General features: G+C 35.4%; 1 protein-coding gene across 3 annotated transcripts in view; it reads right to left on the bottom strand.

The window, feature by feature from the left end:
* Magi3 (membrane associated guanylate kinase, WW and PDZ domain containing 3) overlaps positions 1-25,784 on the bottom strand; it is a 259,223-nt gene that overhangs the window by 215,851 nt on the left and 17,588 nt on the right. The window contains exon 2 of one of the 3 annotated variants that reach the window (XM_087212703.1): positions 837-924. The exons of the other annotated variants lie outside the window; for them this stretch is intronic. Within the exon in view, the coding sequence (XP_087068829.1) occupies positions 837-921 (85 nt within the window). The 5' untranslated portion in view covers positions 922-924. The remainder of the gene's footprint in view (positions 1-836; positions 925-25,784) is intronic. 3 annotated transcript variants of the gene reach the window in all.

Raw genomic sequence — 25,784 nt, 5'->3', positions numbered from 1 at the left:
AGTATAGCTGATCACTAAATAAAAACAGATTAACACTGTACAGCCTCTTATGTAACTGGATGCTGAATTCCTTTGAAAGGCCATACATTAGAAGGAAATCATTTCTACAAAGTAAATCCTGAAGTTTTAGGTTATTTCCTAATAGCCATGCATTTAGTAAGAATAAACCAAATGTTAATCCTTTCAAATGTTATGAACTGTACCAGCAAATTCACAGCACTCCATTTAATGATTCAGGACTACAGCTCTACATGAAGATAAATAAAACACCTAGAAACAAAAGATGAGCCAGTGCAGCAAGTCTGCTTAAGGATGCTTTCACAGTAAAAATGTATGGACCCAGGATTACCTGGAGTTAGAATCATATCACCTACTCACAAACTCCCTATCATGCCAAGTGGGCACTCCACATCCTATCTCATATAAGAGCTTCACTGAAGAAAAACTGAAAATGGCTATTAATAAACAATGTTTTTCCTCATTTAAAAAACCATAAAGTATACCTTTTTTCTTGTGCCACTTAGGATTGAACCCAGGGCCTTACCACTAAGCTACACCCTCAGCCCTCTCCCACTTAAAAAAAATTTTTTTTCCAAATTTTGAGACAGGGTCTTGCTAAATTGCCTAGGCTAAGCTAGAACTTGCTATCCTCCTGCCTCAGCTTCTTAGAGTGATGGGATCACAGGCAAATGCCACCACACCTGGCTAAAATATACCATTTTAGGGGTTCTAGGGTAAAAGAATTTTAAAGGTCTAACGATTCCAATCATGGATGAGGATGTGATACAATAGATATTCATCTTACTGATACGGTAGTGAAACAATATTCATCTTACTGATACGGCAGGAATTCTTCATATGTCTTGTTAAAGCATTACAAGTATCTTCTCCCAACTTCTGACATGCCTTTTTTAATGACATCACCTGTTAAAGTGTTCAGTAATTTTAAGTTAGCCAAGTTTAATGATTTTTTTTTGCCCTTTATGATAAACATAAAATTCTTCCTTTGGGGGGAAAAAAACAACCTTCCCTATCTTAAGGTCATAAACACATGCCTATATGGTGAAACATTTAGAGTTCTGCCCTGCACGTCTATGTGAAGGGGCCAGACCCTGGGTCCAACCCACCTGCGTTCAAACAGGCTCTTCCACTGTGGCCCTGAGCAAATTATGTATGTATGCTTACCAGTTTTCTCATATGAACAATGGAGATAAATAACACGATTAATGGAGTAAATGTATATTTAGTATAGGAAGAAGGTCAAACATTAAATGATCAAGCATTTAACCTGCCTGAAACTGGTTTTTGAGTAGAGCGTGAGGTAGATTCCATTTCCTTTCTCTTCACACAGAGAACTAGTTGCTCTAGCAATACATAGTGAATAGTTTATTCTTTTCCTTCATTATCTGCAGTGTCATTTTGACCTACATATATATATATATTTTTGTACCTGGGATCGAACTTGGGCCCTTGTGCTTGCAAGGCAGGTGTGGTGCCACTGAGCTAAATCCCCGGCAGCAATAACTATTTTTTTTTTTTTTGTACTGGAAATTGAACTCGGGACCTTGTGCTTGCAAGGCAGGCGGCAGAACCACTGAGCTAAATCTAGGTAATTCAGGCTGGCCTTGAATTCACTATGTAGTAAAAGCTGGCCTCGGACTCATGGTGATCCTCCTGCCTCAGCCACCCGAGTCCTGAGATTACAGGCTTGTCCCAACATGTCCAGCCAAATATTAACTTTTAAAATATTTTTGGTCTCTGTTTATTTAAATACTATTCATTTTTAGTCATTATCTTATATTCTGGCAACTATGTTAAACTAGTAATTTTCTGTAGATTCCATAGTTTTCTAAGTAAACAATGCTATCATTGATAATGATCACTGATTTCTCCTTTTCAATGTTTCTGTCTTGTCTCATTACACTGGCTAAAATCTCCAAATGAAAAAACATTTTTAATTTATATATAATTCATAAATGATTTGTAATTTGTAATATAAAATAGAAGTAGTGATAGTGAACATCTTTGTGATGTTTCTGGTTTATTTTTAATGCTTCCATGATTTTATGACTGAGTATGAGACTTGCTGTAGGTTTTGGGAGGATTTCAACCAGTTCCTTTTATTCCAAGTTTGCAATGAATTCTTACCATGAATGAACATGGCTGAATTTTATTAAGTGTTTTTTCTCTATCTACTGAGATGTTAAATCACTCTTGCATTTTGGTTATGAAATATATATCATGGGCAAGCCCAGCCCTCATCTAGATTTTTAAGCAAAAAGATGTTCTCTTAAACCAGGCGCGCTGGTACATGCCTGTAATCCCAGCACTCTCAGAGGTTAAAGCAGGAGAATCACAAGTCCAAGTCCAGCATCATTTTTATATCCCATTCTTCTTTTCTCATACTGTTTTGTTAGTGCCTTCTCTTTTCAGGGGTTTATCAATAGTCTTTTTTGAGGGTGGGGAGTTTCTGGAGACTGGACCCAGGACCTCAAGTATGCTAGACAAGTACTGTACCACTGAGCTATATCTGCATCCTTAATAGCATTTAAAAAAATAAAATAAAAATAAAAACCTTTGGATCTGCTGGGTTTATCTCACTAACTTGTTCTGTTTATTTGTCTTCCTGCTTTGCTTAAATTAATTCTAATTTTCTTTTTAAAACTGCTTACACCATACGCTTAGCAGATTAATGTTTAGCCTTTTTTCTTTCCTAATATATTCCTTTACAGCAATAATTATTCCTCTGAGCACAGCTTTAGATGCATTCTATAAGCTTTGATTTATACTAGGTTCATTATTATTCAGCTTTAAGTACTTTTAAAATTCCCATTTTTATTTCTTCTTTGATCAGTGAGTCAAGATTTTCTACCTAACTGTATGTTATGTTAGTATGGGGAGATGGATATTACTTTATTGCACTTTCGTCAAATAATGCAGTCCATACAATATGAACAAACTTAACAGTCTTACGGTCTTAAGCAGGAGTAGCAAACTACAACCTACAGGTCAAATCTCACCCATCACTTGTACTTGTAAATAGAATTTTCTTAGAATACAATTATCCCCAGATATCTGCATATTGTCTATGGCTCCTTTCACACTATAAAAGCAGAGCTGAATAGTTGTAATGAAGACTATAAGACCCACAATGCCAAAATACAATATTTACTATCTGGTCCTTGAAGTTTGCAGACTCTTGGCCTAAAGCATGATCAATTTTCTCACATATTCAGTATGTACTTAAAAAACTGTTGACCTCCCAACAGTTGAGAGCAGGGTTCTATATATATTCACAAAAATTAAATGTGCTAATAATGTTCTATATCTTTATTTTTGTCTGCTGACTTGAGAATTATGGGAAAGGGTATGTTAAAATTTTCTACTACAATGATAGATGTCAAATTTTTCTTATAGTTCAGTCAGCTTTTTTCCTTTTTTTTTTTTTTTTTGGTACCAGGGATTGAACTCGAGTCCTTGCGCTTACGAGGCAGGTGGCAGAACCACTGAGCTAAATCCCCGGCCCAGCTTTTTTCTTTATAGTCCGAAGTTGGATTATTACAGTCACACAAACTTAGAATTATCATAGTGTCCCAGTAAAATCAGTATTTCCTCATTGTATAGTATACCTCTCAGAAGCTAATATTTTGCCATAAAATATTTGGTCTTACAATATTATCACTGTAGAAATATTTTGGTATCTGCCTGGTTTTTCCATTGTTTCATTTCAACCTTTTTCTTTATCCTTTAGGTGTTTCCTTATAAACATATAGCTTGATTTTGTTAGTCTTTTCAGATGACTCTTATCTTTTAAGAAGAGCTTACTAATAGCCGATATGATTATTGATATTTGGATTTACTTCTACCATTCTATCTTGTACTATTTTCCCATATTTTTCCTATTAGCCTTTGTTATACTGACTTGTTTTTTCCTTATTTCATATTTTTCCTCTCCTCATTTAGAAGATATCCAGTTTTCATCCTTTAATGTTAATCTTTAACTTTCAACATTCATATTTACTAAAATCCTATCTTGGCTTTCTTCCCAAATAATACTAGAGCCTTAAGATTATTAATCTAGTTATCTACATCCCATTTACACTGAATTACAGGTAGTATACAGTATTTTCACAATACTCTGACATTGAGTTTTTTTAAACTTCACAAATTAATTTTGTTTTTGTTTTATATCATCAATATGTGTTTAAATTTACTCCTGTATTTATGCTCCTTCTTACCTCAAACCTTCCTTGTGAGATCAGAAGTAATTCCTTCAACATTATTTGGAAGGAAAGGAGTCATAGTGTGGTACATTTCATGTTTTTACTTTGAAATATCTTTATTTTGACTGCACATTTGAAAGTGTTTTACTAGAAATACAATTCTAGGTTGGCTATTATTCTCTTATCATTTTGATTATTTTACTGTCTTCAGGTTTCTGGTTTTTGTTTATGTTATCAGGGACTGAACCTCTCACTGCCAACCAAGCTCGACCATGAGCTACACATCTAGCTCCTCTTTGGTTTCTACATTTTAAGATCTTTGGGGCACAGCACCTGCCTGGGAAACACAAGATCCTGAGTTTGATTCCTGGTACCAGAAAAAAAAAAATCTTGGGCCGGGGATTTAGCTCAGTGGTTATGCCACCTGCCTCGCAAGCGCAAGGACCTGAGTTCGATCCCTGGTACCAAAAAAAAAAATCTTTATTTTTACTATGCCCACATCACTACAATAAGTCCACATACATATGGATGATTTCTTTGTATTTATTTGTTGGGCTTTCCAAACTGCGAAAATTCCATTCTTTAGCTACTAATTACTCCTCCCTTTTCTTTCTGCATCATCTTCTGAAATGTGTCCTATGCATTATTTGTCCAATCACAACTTTCATGCCTCTTGTTGCTTGTTCCTTTTAATACTCAGTTATTCATTCATTCATTTAAAATGAGTTTTTGTTGTCTGGTATTTTTTTTTAATGTTTTATAACTGAGGGATTTAGTCAGCCATATTTTCAGAAAAACAAATCCAATTAATGTTTTCTTGACTGCCAACCTAATGCTATAAGCCATACCAAGTTTTCAGACATTTTTCTAGCTTTAAAGAACTGTCGTAGGGCCGGAGATTTAACTCAGTGGTGCCGCCGCCTGCCCCGCAAGCACAAGGACCGGAGTTCGATCCCCAGTACCAAAAAACAAAACAAAACAAAACAAAAAACCCACAAAAAATAAAGAACTATTGTAGAAGTTTCTTTAGGATAGTCTCATCTAATAGGAGAATTCCTTTTAGAACAAGAATGTAGTACTTCAGTTCACTTGGGTGGTGATGAAATGAAAGATATTTAAACATAAAATGTTTGTATCAGAACAATTAACCAGCTAACTGATCTAGTATGAATACAACTTGGGAACTTTTTTAAAAATATGAGAGGAGGGCCGGGGATTTAGCTCAGTTGTTTCACCGCCTGCTGCAGAAGCGCAAGCACAAGGACCTGAATTCGATCCCCGATACCAAAAAAAAAAAAAAAGATTTGCATTAATACTTTTCTATTTAAATCAGGGCAATTCATTTTCTAGTAATATATCATGCATCATGACTTATACCAAATTACACATATACTTTTGTAACTATGTCCCCAAACACTTCTTCTCATACTCTAAAGAACTGTCACAAAGCTAAAATGCTACATATTATTTTGTATAATATTAGTTGGTCATTTCTATCAAAAAGCTTCAATTTATACCAATAGATAGCCTCACTTGTAAACTACACATCAGAATGGCTCTTTATCTGATCATAGAATTCTGCTAAGTAGAATGCCTCAATTTATTTAGTGAAATATCCAAATACCTACTATGCATTGGGCCCTGTGCTAAGCACTAGAAATACTAAATAGAAGCATGTAATTTCCAAAACCAAAACCAGTAATTAACCTAACCTTTTCTCTGGTCCTAATACCTTCTTAGGCTCCATTCAAGGATAAAATAAGAAGAAATAAGGAAATGTATTCTTTTTTATTACTATTGCATTATATTTTTAAAATCCTATGTCTTGCATTTGTGACTTGAATAACTTATTCAGAATGACCTGGGAAAGTCTATGGCACTTCATATAATAGTTTATGATTCTACAGAGGATCAAATAAATGAAACTCAAGTACAATAAGGCTGGTGTTTCAGAGCCAGTTGCTTCACTATAAGCCAACTAACTAACTAGCAATATCCATATCTCAATAGCACTTTGTTTCCCTTTTTTTTTTTTTTTTGCACTTTATTAAATTCTTTTATTGGTACATTGTAGGTATACAGCACAATTACATTTCTCATTGGAAATTGTACCTTTACATGATTCATCTTGGTTCTTATATTTTCCCCATTCCTAGCCCTCCCTTCACCCCCTCCACCCTACCCTATTTACAGAGACTTTATTTCCATTTTTTCCATTTCTCATCATTTTTCCTTTCCCTTCTATCCTTTCCCCTGCACACTTTGTTTTTCTTATTGTCAAGTATACAGGTAACACAATGAAAGTAGTAAACTGTAAGGAAAAATCATTAGAGGACATTGATGAGATAAAATTCATATGAAAATTTAAAGGATTAATAATAGCCAAGGCAATATTCAAGAATAAAGTTGGAGGATATATACTACCAGAGATATTGAGGATTCTTATAAAGTTACAGTAATTAGGAAAGTATGTTATCAAAGCAAAAATAGAAAACAGAACAATAGAACAGAACAGAACTGCACCATCCAATACAACAGCCACAAGAGACACATAACAACTGCGCATCTGAAAGGAGGCAGCAATTTATAATTTTTAAAATTTTAATTAAGTTCAAGAACTGATCATTGCTTCAGTTACTGGAAAACTTTTAACTATGGTTTGCACCAGCTTTAAGTATGTGAGTCTACTTTGTCAACCGTGAATTTTATGAAATCAAAATATAAGTTAAGTACTTATGATGAAAATTTTGAATCTAAACTGAAATGTGCTATAAGTGTAAACTGTATGTCCAATTTCAAAGACAGTACAAAAATGAATACCTCATTAATACCTCATTAATAACTTTATATTACATTATGCTATTTTTACATGTTAAGTAAAATAAAATACATTGTTAAAATAAATTTTATCTGTTTCTTTTTAGGTTTTTAAGTGTGGCTTCAGGAAAATTAAAGTTACACACATGGCTCACATTTGTGGCCTGCATTATATTTCTATTGGACAAATGGTATAATGAGTTCAGAAAGAGTCCCACATGTATTACTTGACTTATAAGAAAGTGATAGTGCAAGCATGGTGGGGAAAGGATGGTCTTGGTCTTCTCAATAAATGCATCTGAATGACAAGAATATCCTGATGGGGAGAAAAATCAATCTTGAGCTCACACATAATAGATAAAAGTCAATTCCAGATAGACTATGTATCTAAATGTGAAAGTCAAAACAATAAAGATGTCAGAAAATAAAAAGTATTTTCATTAACTTGGATTAGGCAAAGATTTCTAAGCTAGGTATAAAAAGTATTAATTTTTAAAAATTAATAAATAAGGCTATACTAAAATTAAGAATTTTTGTTCATCAAAAGACAATATTAAGAAAATGAGGCCAGGCATGGTGGCACAAATCTGTAATTTCAGCACTCAGGAGGTTGAGGCAGAACGGCTGCTGTGAGTTGGAGGCCAGTCTGAACTATATAGTGAAACACTCAGTTTAGAAATACACATATTCTTAGTACTTAAAGATAATTTACACAAATTCAACCATTTTATGTCCACGCATAGTCACCATTAGAATTGGTATATAAGAAGTAAGATATCCTGGGGCTGGAAATATAGCTCAGTGGAAGAGTACTTGCTCAGTATGCATGAGGCCCTGGGTTCAATCCCAAGCACAGAAAAAAAGAGGGACGGTGTCCTTAAATTACTTTCAAATTAAAATAAATAATTAAAAATAATTGAAATTTTCAGTACAATCATAAGTCCCAGAAATAATGCAAGAGAAAACCGAAAGAGAAGATAAAAGATAGTAAAAGGAAGGCAAGCTGGTTTGAGATCCCAAAACTAGTATAGGCAAGGCATCCTTATGTCAGAAGAAGAACCTTTTTTAGAGTGAATATCCTGACCCCTAGTTGAGCCAAGAGGACAGTCCAGGTAGGGTCACTCCTCCCTGGGATTGAACAGGATTCCTCCAACACCAGAAGGGGAACTTGACACCACAGGAAAATGAGTATGATTGAGAACCCACCTAACAAGACACAGCCAAGGGAATTAATCCTTTTCTGTACAGTGGTGTGGGATAGGGCTAGCCAGATGGCCCTGACAAAAGTGATCCTCCACAAGTGCCCACCCTGAGGCACTTCTTTGGCCTCTGAGGTCTGAAACTCCTGTTTGACCCAGATAGCTCTAACATAATAACTACATTAAAAGCAATTGGTCTAAATATACCACTCAATAAATAGATTGGAAGCATGTATATAAAAAACATGATTCAACTGTAAATGTCTACTAGAAATTTGCTACAAATTCAACAACATAAGCTGAAAATAAAAGGATGAAAAATGTTGTACTATGCAAATGATCTTTAAAAAGCAAGAGAATGGGGCCGGGGATTTAGCTCAGTGGTTTAGCCGCCTGCTGCACAAGCGGCAAGGACCCGAGTTCAATCCCCGATACCAAAAAAAAAAAAAAAAAAAGCAAGAGAATGGACTTTAAAGCAAAAAGGAAAAAAGAAAGATGAGAGAAATATTAAATAATAATAAATGATCACACTACTAGAAAAACAGAATACTAAATGTAATGTGCCAAATAACAGAACCTCAAAATGTAGCAAGCAAAACCTGAAAGACTTGAAAGAAGAAACAGACACACCTACAATTATAGCTGGGGACTTTCTCTTCTCAGCAACTGATCTACTAGAGAGAAATCAGCAAAGGATTTAGAATATTTGAACAACAAAATGAACAGAACCTAGCTGATGTAAATGGTGCATTCTACCCCAAAAGTGCACAAATTTTTCCCTAGCACCGAAGGGAATTTTGCCAAGAGATACCATATCTTAATCTATAAAACAAACCTCAACAAATCTTTTAAATGGCAAGAATCAAAGCTTTAAATAGAATAAAAACTTGTAAATAGAGAATCAAACTAGACATCAATAACCAAAAAAAGCAATCTCTAAATCTATGAAAATTAAGCAACATATGTGTAAATAATCCATATGTTAAAAAAGAAATCTCAAAGGAATTTTTTCAGTTTTTTTGGTATTAGTACATGTTTATAGCACATAGTGATTACATTTCTCATGGAGATTAGTATATGTACATAACACATCTTAATTCTTTCTTCATACCCTTCCCCTCCTCTCCTCTCCCCCCTCTTCAAAGAAACTTTAAAAAATAAACAGAACTGAATGGAAGTGAAAATACAACATATCAAAATATGTAAGATTCAGCTAAAGCAGTGCTGACAGGAAAATTTATAGCACTAAATATTTACAGTAGAAATAAGAGGTGTCTCAAATCAATAATCTGTTATTACTTCAAGACTCTAGAAAAAGAAGAACAAAATAAATCCAAAACAAACAGAAGGAAAGAAATAAAGAGCAAAATTAATGACATAGGAAATTTAAAAACCAACAGAGAAAAAAACAATAAAAAGCTTTTCCAAAAAAATGAAGTCATCAATCTCCATTTAAGAAGATTAACAAAAATATAAAAAGATACAAATCACCAATATCAAGAATGAAATAGGGCTTATCACTACTACTACAGACCCTGTAGTCATTAAAAGGATAATAAAAAACATTAACACCTTTATAGTAAAAAAAATTCAACAATTTAGAAGAAATAGTTCCTCAAAGACTATTCAACCAAAATGACATTATCTGAATAGTCCTATAAACATTAAGGATATTGAATTTATAATATAAAAGCTATGAAAAAAGAAATCTCCAGGACTAATGGCTTCACTGGAGAATTTTATCATACATTTAAAGACAAATTAACACCAATTATATGTATCCACTAATCTCTCCCAGAAAATAGAAGAGGGACTACTTCTCAGCTCATTTTATGAGGCCAATATTATCTTTTCATTTATGTTCACATTAAAACTTATACATGAATGTTCGTACCAGCTTTATTAATTATAGCCAAAAATTGGAATCAGACCATACTTTCAACAGGTGAATGGTTAAGCAAAAACACTACTCAGCAATGAAACGAACAATTGATATATGCAACTTGAAGGAATCCTAAGAAAATTACACTGAATAAAAGAAGTAAATCCCAAAAGATTGTATATTGAATAATTCTATTTATATAACATTACTGAAAAGACAAAATTATGGAAATGGTAAACAGATTAGCAGTTGCTGGTGCTGGGAGAACAAAGGATGGGAAGGAAGTGGGTGTGGAAGAGTAACAGGAGAAATTTTTTCGGTGGTAGAACTGTCCTGCATCCTATCTACAGTAGCAAATACACAAACTTATGCAAACTTCAAAATTAAACAGAACTAAGTACACACACAAGTAAGTATAAGAAAATCTGAGAAAATTTGATAAGACTGGCAGATTATATCAAGGTTGATATCTTGTGATATTATACTACAGTTCTGCAAGATGTTACCATTTGTGAAAATAGGGGAAAGATAAAAAGATCTCTTATTTCTTATAACTACACACGATGTGTAAAAATCTCTGTTCAACAAAAACCAGTAACTGCTAAGTAAGCTCACTCCCTTACAAACGGTAAAAGGCAGGGAGGGGAGAGAGGCTTGGGTGTATTTCACCTTCTGCCTTAGAGAGAGTTCACATTAATGGTGGGAGGGAAAATTCCAAAAACATGAATTCTAAGCCAACAGTCCAGGATGGAGGTTACTGAATCATGCATCAGACAATCACTAAGGAAAGTCAAATCCAAACAGATTTTCTTTAAAAAGTCAAAGTACTTACAGACATTAGATTACACTATAAAAAAAGAATAAGACAAATGTAGACTAGAAATATATCTCAAATTAAATACTCAAGTAATTATAAAGGCATAGTTCCTAATACTCAGTTTATTAAATTTACATACAAATACTGTCCATTTCTAAGAGCTTTCCTAAAATAAAAAGAATACTTTGTGGTATCTACCTCCCCCTCTGGAACCCCCCCAAGTACTGGAGATTGAACACAGGGAGCACTGAGGTGTTTTTCATTTTTTTGTTGTTGTTCTTTACGTTACCCAAGCTAGGGATTAGAGTATGCACCACAGAGCCTAGCTTGGCATCCTTCTTTAGAAGGAAAATAGTTCCTTATTTTAAGATTGGGTACTGTACTTACTAAAGGCTGCAGATAAAAGGAAAAGTCAAGTTTATTAAGACATATTAATACAGCAGTAAGGTCCAAGCGCATGACAGGAGCCTGACACATAATATTTATTAAAGAACAGAAAGGAAGAAGAGAATAATGAATGAAATAATACGACTTGAAAACCCTCATCTCATAGAAATGCACATTCACAAAAATTCTGCACACAGCCTCAGAGCTCCAGAAGCTCCTAAAGCCCAGATTCTATAAAATCTTAGTTTAGAGTCTCTATTTTGAGGAGCATACTTTAGTGAATAAGATCATTTGCCTCTTTAGGGGGTTAGATAAAAACAACTTCTCAAAGTCCTCTCTAATGCTATTATTTAATGACTTCCATTTGGCCAAACAGATGGGTGGTACTACCTCTTTCACTACGAATGTAATGGCACAGAACTTTTACCTAAACATTTGGTTTATCTAACAGGACCCTTAAGCATGTATACCATCTGTGACAGGTTTGAAATATGTACAAGGAGGAAACCAGGAAACCATGGAGACTTTCTGTGCATTGTTAAGTAAAGTCATACATAAGTAGAAAACAGGAAGCATAGTAGCCTTTAGGGGGAAAAAAAGGTAAATGCTATAATGTTGCTCTATGAGACTGGTCAGAAAGAATGCTCAATTTAGCTCTCTTTCAGTAAAAAATATTTCTCAATGCAAACACAGCCCTTTAAAAAACGTTTTAATCTATAAAATCTTAAAAAATGTATGGAAGAAACAAAATTGTTATATCATATATTATGAAATGACTAAAACTACAAAAACTTTTTCAGGCCTCCAATGCAATCTCCCAGTGGACCAAGCTTTGACTTGGTTCACTGGGACACAGTACGTACTGGCTTTTGAGAATTACTTAAAAGTAAACTACTAGGGCCGGGGATTTAGCTCAGTGGTTTCGCCGGCTGGTCCGCAAGCGCAAGGACCAGAGTTCAATCCCCAGTACTAAAAAAAAAAAAAAAAAAAAAAAGTAAACTACTATTAAGGACTATATCCCCCATCAAAACCACTGAATTCGGCTGAAATTGACTGACTGGGTATGAACAAAATCATAAAATATTCAACACAGATAAACATTCTTCACTTATTTTTTACAACTTTACAAAACTTTTTTCTCCTACTTGGAAAACAGTAGGGTTAAATTTTTAAACTTTTCATATAACCTTAAGAATTAGAAATGACATCCATTCTTATTTTTTTTAAAGTTTGGATTTCTTTTAACCTGAATGACAGAATTTGAGTCATTAAGAATATTGTATGTGGGGCCTGGGATTTAGCTCACTGTTTCCGCCGCCTGCCTCGCAAGCACAAGGTCCCAAGTTCGATCCCTGGTAGCAAAAAAAACCACAAACCACTGTATGTGAAAAACACCAGACAAGGTAGTATGTGCCTGTAATCCCAGCACTCAGGAGCCTGAAGCAGGGCGTATTGCTATGAGTTCAAGACCATTCTGGGCTACACAGTGAGTTCAAGGCCAGCCCAAACTGCATAGCAAGACCCTGTCTCAAAAAAAGGGGGCTGGGGGAGGTGGCTCAGAAGCACCTCACCTGCCTGGCAAGCACAAGGTCCTCAGTTCAATCCCCGATACCGAGAAAAAAAAAGTGAAAATACATTTAACCCACAAGAACTTTACCAAACAGAAGTGAGTCATTGTCTTCAGTAAATTATTAAATCTACAGCTCTTTCTGGATCTTTCCGGAGTACTGAAGAAGGGACAATAAAGCAACTAATAGAGTCAAAATGGAATTCCTTAAGACAGAAATTATGTTTCATACCCAACTGCTAATAGTACTGGGCTGTGCATAAAGATTCCCTAGATCTCATCTAGACCCACCAATGCTTAGATGTCATCTACAAGAATACCAATAAAAGATCTTTGATCCTCTGTTCAACACTGCCAGTGTCTGGGACATGTTGCTGCTTTCTCAGACTGCCCACTCCATCCTCACAGTTCTGACTGATAGAAAGTTCTCTCTTTAAGAGTACAAATCTGTCTCTGTAATTTCCACCCACTGGTTCTAATTCTATCCCTTGGGACCACACAGAAAAAATCTAATCTTTCTTCCATCTTCCATATGTCAGCCCTTCCTTCAAATATTTGAAGATAGTTATCACGTCTCTCATGATCGTATGGTAGGCTGAAAAAAAGCCCTCTGCAGATGTTCATGCCCTAACCCCCAGAACCTGTGAGCATATTATCTTACAAGCAAAAGGGACTCTGCAGATCAAATTAAGGATCTTGAGGTGGGGAATTACCCTTAGAGGCCATATAATCACATAATAGGGAAGAAGGAGAGCGAGAGAAAGCTGTACAATAGATGCAGAGGCTAGAGTGAGAGGATTTGATAGAGAACCATGAGCTGAGGAATACAGGCAGCCCTAGAAGCTTTTACAAAGCAAGAAAATGGGTTCTTGCCTTGAGCCTCCAAAATGAGCGCCACCCTGGAGACCCACTTACACTTCTTACCTCGAAAACTGGAAGATAATTAATCTTTTACACCACTAAATTTGTGGCAACTTGTTACAGCAGCAACAGGAAACTAATACAATCATTCTCTCTCTTCAACCACTCTTCAAAGACAGTTTCAAGTCTTACTTTTAGGATATTTACAATGTCTCTTTTGCCTACAACTTCATGCTTTCCCCCTCCTTCTAGGCCTGCATCTTATCCCCAAGTCCAAAGTCTTAGACTCCCCAGTAATAACATCTAAAACCCTATGCATTTGTTCCATTCACCCTTACTAAGCACATTCTCAGAGAAACTGCTGATAAGATGACTTCTCAAAGGCAATCGTGACTGTTTTTTAATAAGACCACCAGGTAACTGAAAAGTTATCTATGTTATGTATATGGTTTAAGTTTCCTAAAAACAGGCTTAAGCCCTACATTTATTTTTAATTATCAAGTGACTTAGAGAATTTATACAAAAATCAATTAAACAAAGTATGACATTAGTTAAGCCAAATGTTGTCACAAAATATTTCAATGGTTATATAATAGCTTTATCTGCCAACATTAAATTCTCCCCCCAAGACAATGATACAGCAAAAAAAGTTTGACAAATGCAATTCACTTTAAACCTTAAAAAATTTTCTCTTCCTAGATTTTCAGCTTCAGTGCAGTGATCAGTATACTTCAGAATTTCATTAGATATAAAATGATTTGCTATAATACTCTCATTAAGTTTCTCTGCATAAGTGCAAGCATGCCTCTAAATATTCTAATTAAATATATAGCTACTGGGGATCACCGAGCACAAACACTAATGGGAAATTCAAGGGTCTGTAGTACATAATCCCAAACTTAACTTGCACAAGAGATGTGATATGTATAAATAAAAAGAGGAATAATACAAAGCAATATAACAAATGCACATCATAAATAAGTTCAAATGAGGTGAAGAGACAGTGCTCTATGAAATGGAATGGTCAGAGAGGCTGAAGGTGAGATTTCACTTAGATAAAGCAGACAAATATGGAAAAGAAAAGCACACCAGACTAGTGAAATAGCATAAAGCCGAAAGACATGTACAGAGGAAGGTAGGCAACCAAATTAGACATTGTGAAGATTTTTTTGTTTTTCTAGCAGTACTGGGGGCTGAATCCAGAGCCTTCACAGGGATGTCATGGAGGAATGAAATAGAAAATAAAAACAAAGGAAGATTATAGCCATTGCAAATAATACAGGTACAAAGTGATAGGAAACAAAAAAAAAGTATTCATCCTCAGGTATTGCTGGTATATGCAATCCTCCCAATAAAACCAGTCTGACAGTTTTAGGTGTCCCATCAGGTAGAAGTGGCTGGGAAGGAGGAGGACAGGGGATAGTTAAAATATTCACCCACAAATTTTTATTAATTTTACAATATGAAAAACAATGGCATAGGTAATTTTTTTTAGCTTTTTCATTTTTTTTTTGGTACCAAGGATCGAACTTGGGTCCTTGCGTTCTCAGAGCAGGCGGCGGAACCACTGAGCTAAATCCCCAGTGGCATAGGTAATTTTTAAATGCTTAAATTCCTTTGAATTTTAACAAACATTTGTTAGAAAGACTGCTTGAATTATAATTGCTTACTTCATTATCAGCATAATTTATGTTATTAGAAAGACTACTGGTTAAGCATTTGGAAGAAATCTACCAAAATATTTGAGGAAGAGGATCTGGAATTATAAACTGCTCTAGTTTCTGAAAAGGCAACATTTGCCTTAAACTTTCACTAGTCTAGTGACACATTTACAAATATTGTGAAATTTATAATAACGTCATCTTATTAAGAAAATCATAACAAAAATAAAAAGAAAATCATGACAAATTTCATGTAACAACTGGAATTGGCGTTAGAAGTATAAAACTCTAAATTCTTAACTATACCATCTAGTGGTGTCTTACATGTATCATTTTTAAATTTGCTTTAGTAAGATGTTAATTTGGATTGAAGTAAATTATTTCATATAACTTTCTTACTATTACTAAATGGAAAATATGGTTGTTTTCATTTTTGAACAATAATAATTTCAAAATTCTTTAAACATGTTGGCCCAATTCAAAGACAGAATCAATTCCCTTCAAAGAATAAACTTTTTAGTGGTTTCGCTGCCTGCTGCGCAAGCTCAAGGACCCGAGTTCAATCCCCCGTACCAAACAAAACAAAACAAAACAGAATCAACTTTTTTTTCCATTAAGTTTATTGGTACATTTTAGGTATAAAATACAGTTATATTCATCATTGGGATCGTGTACCTTTACATGACACATCGTGGTTTGTTTTTTTTTTCCTATTTCCCTGCCCTCCCTTCACCCCCTCCACCCTTTCCTATTTGCAAAGAATTTGTTTCCATTTTTTTCCTTTTCTCATATTTTTTCTTTTCCCTTCTTTCCTTTCCTCTACTCCTCCCACTTCCCCTACTCTTTCAGACCTTTTCTTCCTATTACACAATATCAATTATACATTTTTTTTTTAAATTACAATATCAAGATTTAGAGGACATTATGACAGATTTTGCAGAATTTAAAAGGATACAGAAGCATATTACAAAAATCTTTTCTGAAATAAATTTGACAACTATGAAGTACCTTGGAAGACAAACTAATGAAACTGACTCTGGAAGAAATATAAAATTTGAATAGCACCTATTAAAGTATATTCCTAGCTTGAAAACCTACCTATGTGGCAACAACAGGCTCATATACATTTTAACTGATGAATTATATCAAACATTTAAGGCAGAAAAAAGAAGGAACACTTCTCCCCTCATTTTAGGAAAATCAACATTGTGCTCATACTAAAACTGGATAAAGATAAGAGAAAAGAAAAGTATGAACATAAATAAAAATTTGTTTAACAAAACAAACTATTAGAAGTCAGATCTGGCAGTACGGAGTAAGTGGTTTTATTATAGGGAGGGCAGTGTTGGTTCAGCATTGGAAGACCCACCCCCAAAAGTCATCATTTTAACAAAGGAAAGGAAAAAGCCATATGATCCTATCAGTAGTTGCAGAAAAAGTACTGGACTAAATTCTACAGCTGTTTATGGTAAAAGCTATCTGGAGACTAGAAGTAGAATAGAAACTTCTCAACGGACAAGCCATGTACTGCATACTTTCAGTAAAAATGCCTTATATTAATGGAAAAGATACAATGCTTTCTCCCTAAGGTGGGGAACAAGGGCAGATATGCCTACTCTTCATCTGTCCGTTAAACTTTGAAATATAGGCCCAAACCAAAATAGCCTGGCAATAAAAAGAAACAAATAGCATAGGATTGGCAAGCTTAAAGTAAAATCCATATATATGTAGATAAAATGATCATCTACAGAGAAGATACTAACAAATCTCTAGGAGCCCCTAAAACTTGTATTTGAATTTAGGAGGATTAGAAAACACAAGGTATATATATAAATTCAGGTCTATGTATACTTGCTATAAATGAAGAATTGAATACTGAAATTTAAAATCAACTGTTAATTTCTTAAATATTCATCATTTATTTCAGCAGTTTTTTTCTTTTGTCTTATTTTGTTTTGTTGATACTGGGGATTGAACTCGGGACCTTGCACTTGAGAGGCAGGTGACAGAACCTCTGAGCTAAATCCCCGGCCTATTTTAGCAGTTTTTAAAGAATCAAGATGACTTAAGATGTATCATTCCAGAGACTTGAGAGATGAAATGAATTATCTAGGATATATTCAGTGGCAGTAAAATATACCAGAACCCACATCAAAACTTCTCTAGAGTTCTCCCTTGTTGCTTTGGCTACCATGTGGGTGCCATGAACTGTTTCTCTTCTGCAATGCTACTCTGCCATGTGCTACTCTGCCTTGGAGTCAGCTGATTATGGACTGAAACCTCTACAAAATGGCCAAGGAGCAGAGACACGCCCCCCCGCCCATTGCCCCAGCACCTAGGAGGTGAACCTTCTGGGCCACTGTACCACTGCTCCCAGCTCTAAGGAATAGAGGTGCCCTCAACACAGAGGAGGTGAACATTCCAGGCTACTGTACCACCACCCCTAATGATGTGGAGGTGAGCAGCGCAGGCCTGAGCAGCACACAACACTCCCACAACCAACCCCACTGAAATGAGGAGACACATAAACAAGTCTCAAAACCAGACTCCCAGATCACCAAAAGCAACCCCAAAGGGAAATAAAATGGAACAATCTGATACTCAACCATCTGGACTCCCTGAACTGGCAACAAAAGAGGATCTGGAAAAAAAGGAAATCGGAAATAATTTCTCAGATAACAGCAGAGATTGTGCTCATAGTGCAAGACTTGATTAATCTAGAGAAGACACAGATAAAAAAAATAGAGGAGCTGAGGAACACAATGGAATCCCAACATAGGAAACAAATAGAATCCATAAAACAGATACAAACAGATTTCCAGGAGATTAAAAACTCCATTGAAAGTTTACACAGCAGAATGAGCCAATGTGAGAACAGAATTTCAGATATAGAAGATAAGATTGCAATTAGTGACCAGGAAAAGAAAAACTGCTTTAAAATAGTAAGGGACCATGAGAAATCAATCCAGCAGTGGCTAGATGTTGCAAAGAAGAATAACAAGACTGATCGGAGTCAATAAAGAAACAGGAGAGAGTGCAGATGACATAAAAAAAAACAAACCTGTTCACAGAATTGATGTCAAAAAACTTCCCAAGGAGGGGAAAAGAACTTGACATACAGATAAGGGAGGCATACAGGACTCCAGCTAGCCTTAATCAAAAAAATCTACACATAGGCATATAATAGTTAAGATTCCAGAAACCCAACAGAAGAACAAATTTCTAAAAGCAGTTAGAGAACAGAAATGAATCACATACAAAGGAAAGCCCATCACAATCACAGCAGACTTCTCAATGCAAACCCTCAAGGCAAGGAGAGCTTGGAGTGACTTATTTCAAGCCCTGAAAGAAAACAGCCTCCAAAACAGACTGATATACCCTGCAAAACTATCTTTCAAAATTGATGCAGAAATAAGATACTTTCACAACAAAGAGCACCTTGGGAACTTCATGAATACCAAACCAGCACTCCAAAATCTTTACACACCATCCTAGGAAAAGACAACGAGGATCACAACCCCAGGAAGCACAGCAGAATGAATCTATCACACATGATAAGAAATTAAACATCAAGGGGGAGAATCCAACAAAAAGAAAAAGGCATGACAATGATAAGTCAATAGGTATCAGTTATAACCGTCAATGTTAATGGTCTCACTCAATTCACCAATCAAAAGAAATAGACTGGCAGAATGGGTCAAGAAGAAAATCCAACAATATGCTGCATACAAGAAACATACTTAATTAAAAAAAAACAACTCAGAGACTGAAAGTTAAACAGTGGAAAACAATACTCGATGTGACAGGAACCCGAAAAAAAGCAGAAGTAGCTATCCTCATTGCAGATCAAGTGGATTTCAAACCAACACTGATTAAGAGAGACAAAGAAGGACACTACATCCTCGTAAAGGGAACAATCCAAGAGGAAGAGATGACAAGTATAAACATATAATGCACCAAACACTAGTGCACTCAACTATATAAAACAAATACTAATGGACATGAAAAATCAAATGAGCACTAATACAATAGTAGTGGGGGACCTCAATACCCCACTGTCACAAATAGATAGATCAACTAGACAAAAAACAAGCAATGAAATACTAGAACTCAGTCATACTCTTGAACAAATGAACAGGTGTTTACAGAGTGTTCCACCCCACAAAATCAGAATACACATTCTTTTCAGCTGCACATGGGTCATTCTCCAAAATAGACCACATATTCGCTCATAGAACATGTTTAGGTAAGTGCAAAGGAACTGAAGTTATCCACTGTATATTATCAGACCATAGTGCAATGAAATTGGAGATCAACAGCAAAAGAAACCACAAGAATTCCATAAAAATTGAACAACAAATTTCTGAACAACCATTGGGTGACAGAGGAAATTAAAGAAGAAATCAGACAATTCCTACAATTAAATGACAATGCCAATAAAACGTATCAGAATCTATGGGACAATGAAAGCAGTCTTACAAGGGAAATTCATAGCAGTAAATACTCATATTAGGAAAACAGAGCGAGCCCAATTAAACAACCTGATGCTAGACCTCAAGCTTCTAGAAAAAGAAGAGCAGGACAAACCCAAAGCTCATACAAGGAAGGAAATTATAAAGATCAGAGCAGAAATCAATGCAATGGAGACTAAGAGAACAATACAAAAAATTAATGAAGCCAAGAGTTGGTTCTTTGAAAGAATAAACAAAATTGACACATCCTTAGCCAACTTTATCAGAAAAAGGATAGAAGGTGCCAGGGATTTAGCTCAGTGGTTCCACCGCCTGCACCACAAGGGCAAAGACCCAAGTTCAATCCCTTGTACCAAAAAAAAAAAAAAAAAAGAAAAAGGAAACAACAGGCCTAAATCCATGCAATTAAGAATGAAAAGAATGAAATTACAATGGACCCAGCAGAAATCCAGAGAATCATCAATACCTACTTCCAGAACCTACAGTCCAATAAGATGGAAAACACAGAAGAAATGGACAGATTCCTAGATACATACAAATTAACAATGCTGAATGAAGAAGACTTAAAAATTCTAAACAACCCAATGTCAATCAATGAAATTGAAAACCTAATTAAAAACTTATCAGCTAAGAAAAGGCCAGGTCCTGATGGCTTCACTGCTGAATTCTACAAGACTTTTAGAGAGGAACTACTACCACTACTGTTTAAACTCTTCAATGAAATTGAAAGGGAAGCAATACTCCCAAATTCACTCCTAGAAGCAAGCATCACCTTGATCCCCAAAGCAGAGAAGGACCCAACTGAAAAAAAGAACTATAGGCCAATCTCACTAATGAACATAAAAGCAAAAATCCTTAGTAAGATACTGGCAAATAGAATGCAGAAGATCGTCAAGAAGATCATACACCCTGACCAAGTGGGATTCATCCCAGGGATACAGGGATGGTTCAACATACGCACATCAATCAATGTAATACACTATATCAATAGAGCCAAGGACAAAAACCATATGATTATCTCCATAGATGCAGAAAAAGCATTTCACAAAATCCAACACGCATTTATGATAAAAACCCTACAAAAAATTGGAATAGACAGTCTCTACCTCAATCTGATAAAAGCCATTTATGAAAAACCAACAGCCAATATCATGCTAAATGGTCAAAAACTGAAATCCTTCACACTAAAATCAGGAACAAGACAAGGATGTCCACTATCACCACTCCTGTTCAGTATAGTTTTGGAAACATTAGCCACAGTAATTAGGCAAGAGAAAAAAAAGGAATAAAGATAGGAAATGAAGAAGTCAAATTGTCATTATTTGCAGATGACATGATCCTCTATATAGAAGACCTCAAGAACTCCATCAAAAGTCTTCTAGACTTAATAACCAAATTCAGTCAAGTAGCTGGATACAAGGTCAACACACAAAAATCAATACTTTCCTCTACATGAACAACAGACTCACTGAGACAGAAATAGGGCAAATAATTCCTTTCACAATAGCATCCAAAAAACTGAAATACCTAGGAATCAACCTAACAAAAGAAACCAAAGACCTCTTCTCTGAAAACTATGGCACTCTGAAAAGAGAGATTGAAGACAATATAATGGAGAGAAATCTGCTGCTCCTGGGTAGGAAGAATCAACATAAGTGAAAATGGCCATACTTCCAAAACTGCTATGTAGAGTCAATGCAAACCCATTTGCAATCCCAGCAGCATACTTCATAGACCTTGAGAAAACAATCCAAAAATTCATTTGGAACAACAAGAGACCTAGAATAGCAAAAGCAATTCTAGTCAACAGAGACAAGGCAGGGGGTATCACAACCCTCAACTCAAAACTATACTACAAAGCTACTGTGATAAAAACAGCATGGTACTGGCAAAGAAACAGACCTGAGGACCAGTGGAACAGGTTAGAAGATGCAGAAACAACTCCAGACACACTCAGCCACCTCATCTTTGACAAAGGAGCCAAACACCCTCACTGGAGGAAAGACAGCCTCTTTAGTAAATGGTGCTGGAAAAATTGGGTTTCAACTTGCCAAAGATTAAAACTAGACATAGGTCTTTCATCATACACTAAACCAAAATCAAAATGGATTAAAGATCTAAATATTAAAACTGAAACACTGAACCGGCTGGAACAGAGGTTAGGCAGAACTCTTGAAGACATTGGTGTAGGAAAAGATTTTGTGAAGAAAACCTCAATTGCCCATGAACTAGCACAAACAATCAACAAGTGGAATCTCTTCTTATTAAAAAGCTTCTGCACAGGAGGAGAAACCACCAACAGAGTGAAGAGACAACCCACAATGTGGGAAAAAATTTTCACCTAGTGTTCCTCAAAGGTCTACTATGTACAATCTATAAAGAACTTAAAAAAATCAGACCTCCCAAATTTAAAGACCCAATCCAAAAAGAGGTAGCTGAAATGAACAGACATTTCTCAGACAAAGAAGTAGAAATAGCAAATAAACCTATGAAAAAATGTTCAACATCACTGGTCATTCAAGAGGTGCAAATGAAAAGAACACTGAGATTCCACCTCACCCCAGAAAGAAAGGCTGCTATCATGTAATCAACCAATAACAAATGCTGGCAGGGCTGTGGGGAAAGAGGAACACTGCTCCACTGCTGGTGGGAGTATAGACTGGTGCAACCACTGTGGAAATCAGTATGGAGATTCCTCAAAGAACTAGGACTGGAAGTCCCATTTGACCCAGCTACTCCCCTGCTGGGTATCTTCCCCAAAGAATTAAAAGAATCATACCACAGTGATATATGAGCACTGATGTTCATAGCAGCATAGTTTGTAATAGCTAAAACTTGGAAACAGCCCAATTGCCCACCAACTGGAGACTGGATAAAGAAAATGTGTTTTTAGAAAATGGAGTACTACTCAACTATAAAAAATGAGAAGTTAGATACATTTATAGGATGCACATTGAGGAGATACTCTTAAGTGAAATAAATAGGACACACATGTGTAAATACCAAATAGTTTCTCTAGTGTGAGAAACTGAAAGTGTAAATAGGACTAAAACGTATAATAGATAATGTGAAATAGGAAGAAAAGGGGCAAAGGGGAAGGGGAAGTGCGAGGGGTAGGGGAAAGCAAAGAAGGGAATGGAATTAATATGAGAAAATGGAAAAATGGAAACAAAGTCTTTGTAAATAGGGAGGGATGGAGGGGTTGAAGGGAGGGCAGGGGAATGGGGAAAAAATAAGAACCAAGAGAGATTATGTAAAGGTGCAAATTTCCAATGATGAATGTCATTATATTGTACACCTAAAATGTACCAATAAAATTAATTTTAAAAATCTTGTCTATATTTACTAATTACCCTTCTGACAAAAGACACAAAGTGATGTGTAATTATACCATCAGATGTAGAAAAACATTAAGCTTAAGAACGGTGATTTTAAAATAAGGCATATTTTGTATACTAAGATGGAGGACTGTGTATGTGCCAATTTAAAAACCTACTACTTTCCAATAAGTTAAAGTTCATGTGTCTAAACAGCTCAGCTTTAATGTTGAAATACTGCCATTCAACAAGCAGAGTGAGTTGCTACGAATAAATTATACATTGGTGTTTTACATTAAGCAAGTTCATGTTTTTAAATGCAATTTTAATTTATTGGTGTCTGACACCATGTTTGGTACTGGTTTGGGTTTTTAATTTACTTACTCAAACTCAAAAAATGGAAATATCAACAGTTTCAGTCGTAAAGTCAAGATTGCTTCTGCTGAGAGGTGAGGAGTTAAGTTCCAGAGAGCCAAGCGGTGAAGATTTTTACACTTAAAATAAAAAGACCATATCCTGTATCGATCAAAGCAGTTACTTACAGCAAAATATTTTAGTTGTAGAAGACAAAGCACATCCAATCACCAATGGGTACCAGGCATACTCACTGGGCCATTTAACTGCTCGGGCAAGGTTAAAACCTGGAATATCATGCTCATTCATCAACATGACAATTCTTGCTATGAGGTGAAGATGGAAGATTTCCTATTTAGTTAACAATTTAGCAAATCATCCAAAATAACAAATGGCTTTTGGAACCAAAAGAGGAAAGAATCTTCTTTTGGCTAAAAGATCTGATTATTATCTATAAAAGAAAATAAAGCCCCCAAAATATTGAGGCAGTATTATATGGTGGTATAAAGCAACAAAGCCAGAAAAAGACACAATATAACAGTTATCAGAATTTCCCCCAAATACATATTTTTGACCACGTAATCAGAGGTCTAGGAATTTCACAGCCAAAGTAATATAAAATAGTAAAAGAAAAAAGAAATTAATATGATTGCTTCTTGATGGTAAACGATTAATAGTAATTTTTGTTCTGATTCTTTATAGTTTATGGGACAATGGGAAACAGAATTTTTGCAGGACTGGAATTCAACATCAGGACCAACAAACAGAATCTAGATGCTAGATCTCCTTGTAATATGAGAACCTTTCCAACCCCCAAAAAGAATTATAACTCAAAAAAGATGAAGCTGAGATTTCAGTCCTTATAAAGAATCTCAGGGCTGGGGATTTAGCTCAGTGGTGCTGCCGCCTGCCTTGCAAACACAATGTCCCCAGTTCGATCACCGGTACCAACAAAAAAAAAAAAGAATCTCAAAATACAGGGCATTCTTCAATTAATTTATTTGGAAGAACAAAATACAGTACCGCCACTGAAAGGATTCAGTAAGAAGACAGAAAAGTTACACAGATGGAGAAAGGTAACCCCCAGGCAAGAAAGTGGAGATGTCTGAAGAAATGTGGTGATAAAAGAGAAGGCTGGGGACTGTGGAGCTTTCTGTACTTTCCAGAGTGTGTTATACTAGGCAAAATATAATAGTGTGATGTGAAGTTCCTGGAACATCACTTGAAACCGTTAAGTCACCTAGGAGGTTAAGAGGGAAATATCCCCAAGCAGGTCAACAGTGATAATTCCTCACTTTGGTACAGAACAGTTAATCAGATGACTTTCCTCCCGCCTACCTACCATGTATTGTACTACTGGGAAAATGCCAAGTGGTAAGGGCTGCCAATAAGGGAGAGGGTGCTGAAACCAGACAGCAGACAATATGCAGATGGAGAAAAACAATACCAAGAAGTAAAAATACAGAAGAGACAGAAGAGAGAAAAAAATGGAAAGAACCAAATACTAATTTCATATTACAATCTTATATATGTTGAACCCAAAGTGCTACCTCGCCTTATGTGTCAATGATGCAGTCATTTAAGTTTTATCCCAGACATCCTACTTGATTCTGACTAAACTGGTACTAATTCTAACCAAATTAGCCAGCCTCTCAAACATAAGTGCAAAAATTTCCAGAATATTTCACAGAGATAAATCAAGGAATAATTTTAAAAACCCTCACATATGATAATTTTATACTTTATAAATCTCTACACACATTCCATTTATAGATAACAATGCCATATGTCTCCCCCTTTCTGGACTTTGAAAGAAAGAAAGAAAGAAAGAAAGAAAGAAAGAAAGAAAGAAAGAAAGAAAGAAAAGAGAAAGTTAGTTGGTTTTAATCACTTGAGTAAAGCCATCCTGTATTTGTGTTAAGATTTTAAAACGGGTTTCAAGAAATCAACTCCTACTTGAAAATGATATCCCAAGTAAGTTCAAATGAACATCCATTTTGGTCTCCCCCCTTTTATACTCTTCTAATACTTAGCTAATAAGGAAATTTCAATCATTGCTCTTTTCCTTATCAAATTTTAGAGAGTAAACTTAAGATTAAAAAAATCTTTTTTTGTTATTTTTTTTGGGGGGGTCGTTCATATGTATTCTTCTTGAGCCTTTCCACCAATGTGAAGCTGTTCTTCAAAGTCACAGAACTGCCTTCTGGCCTATAAAGTATTGATTAAT

The sequence above is a fragment of the Heterocephalus glaber genome, unplaced genomic scaffold (genome assembly GCF_053883595.1).
Source record: "Heterocephalus glaber isolate CG9 unplaced genomic scaffold, H.glaber_assembly_v1.0 deba00001442, whole genome shotgun sequence".
Lineage (NCBI taxonomy): Eukaryota > Metazoa > Chordata > Mammalia > Rodentia > Bathyergidae > Heterocephalus > Heterocephalus glaber.
This window is presented reverse-complemented; position numbering and strand designations above follow the sequence as displayed.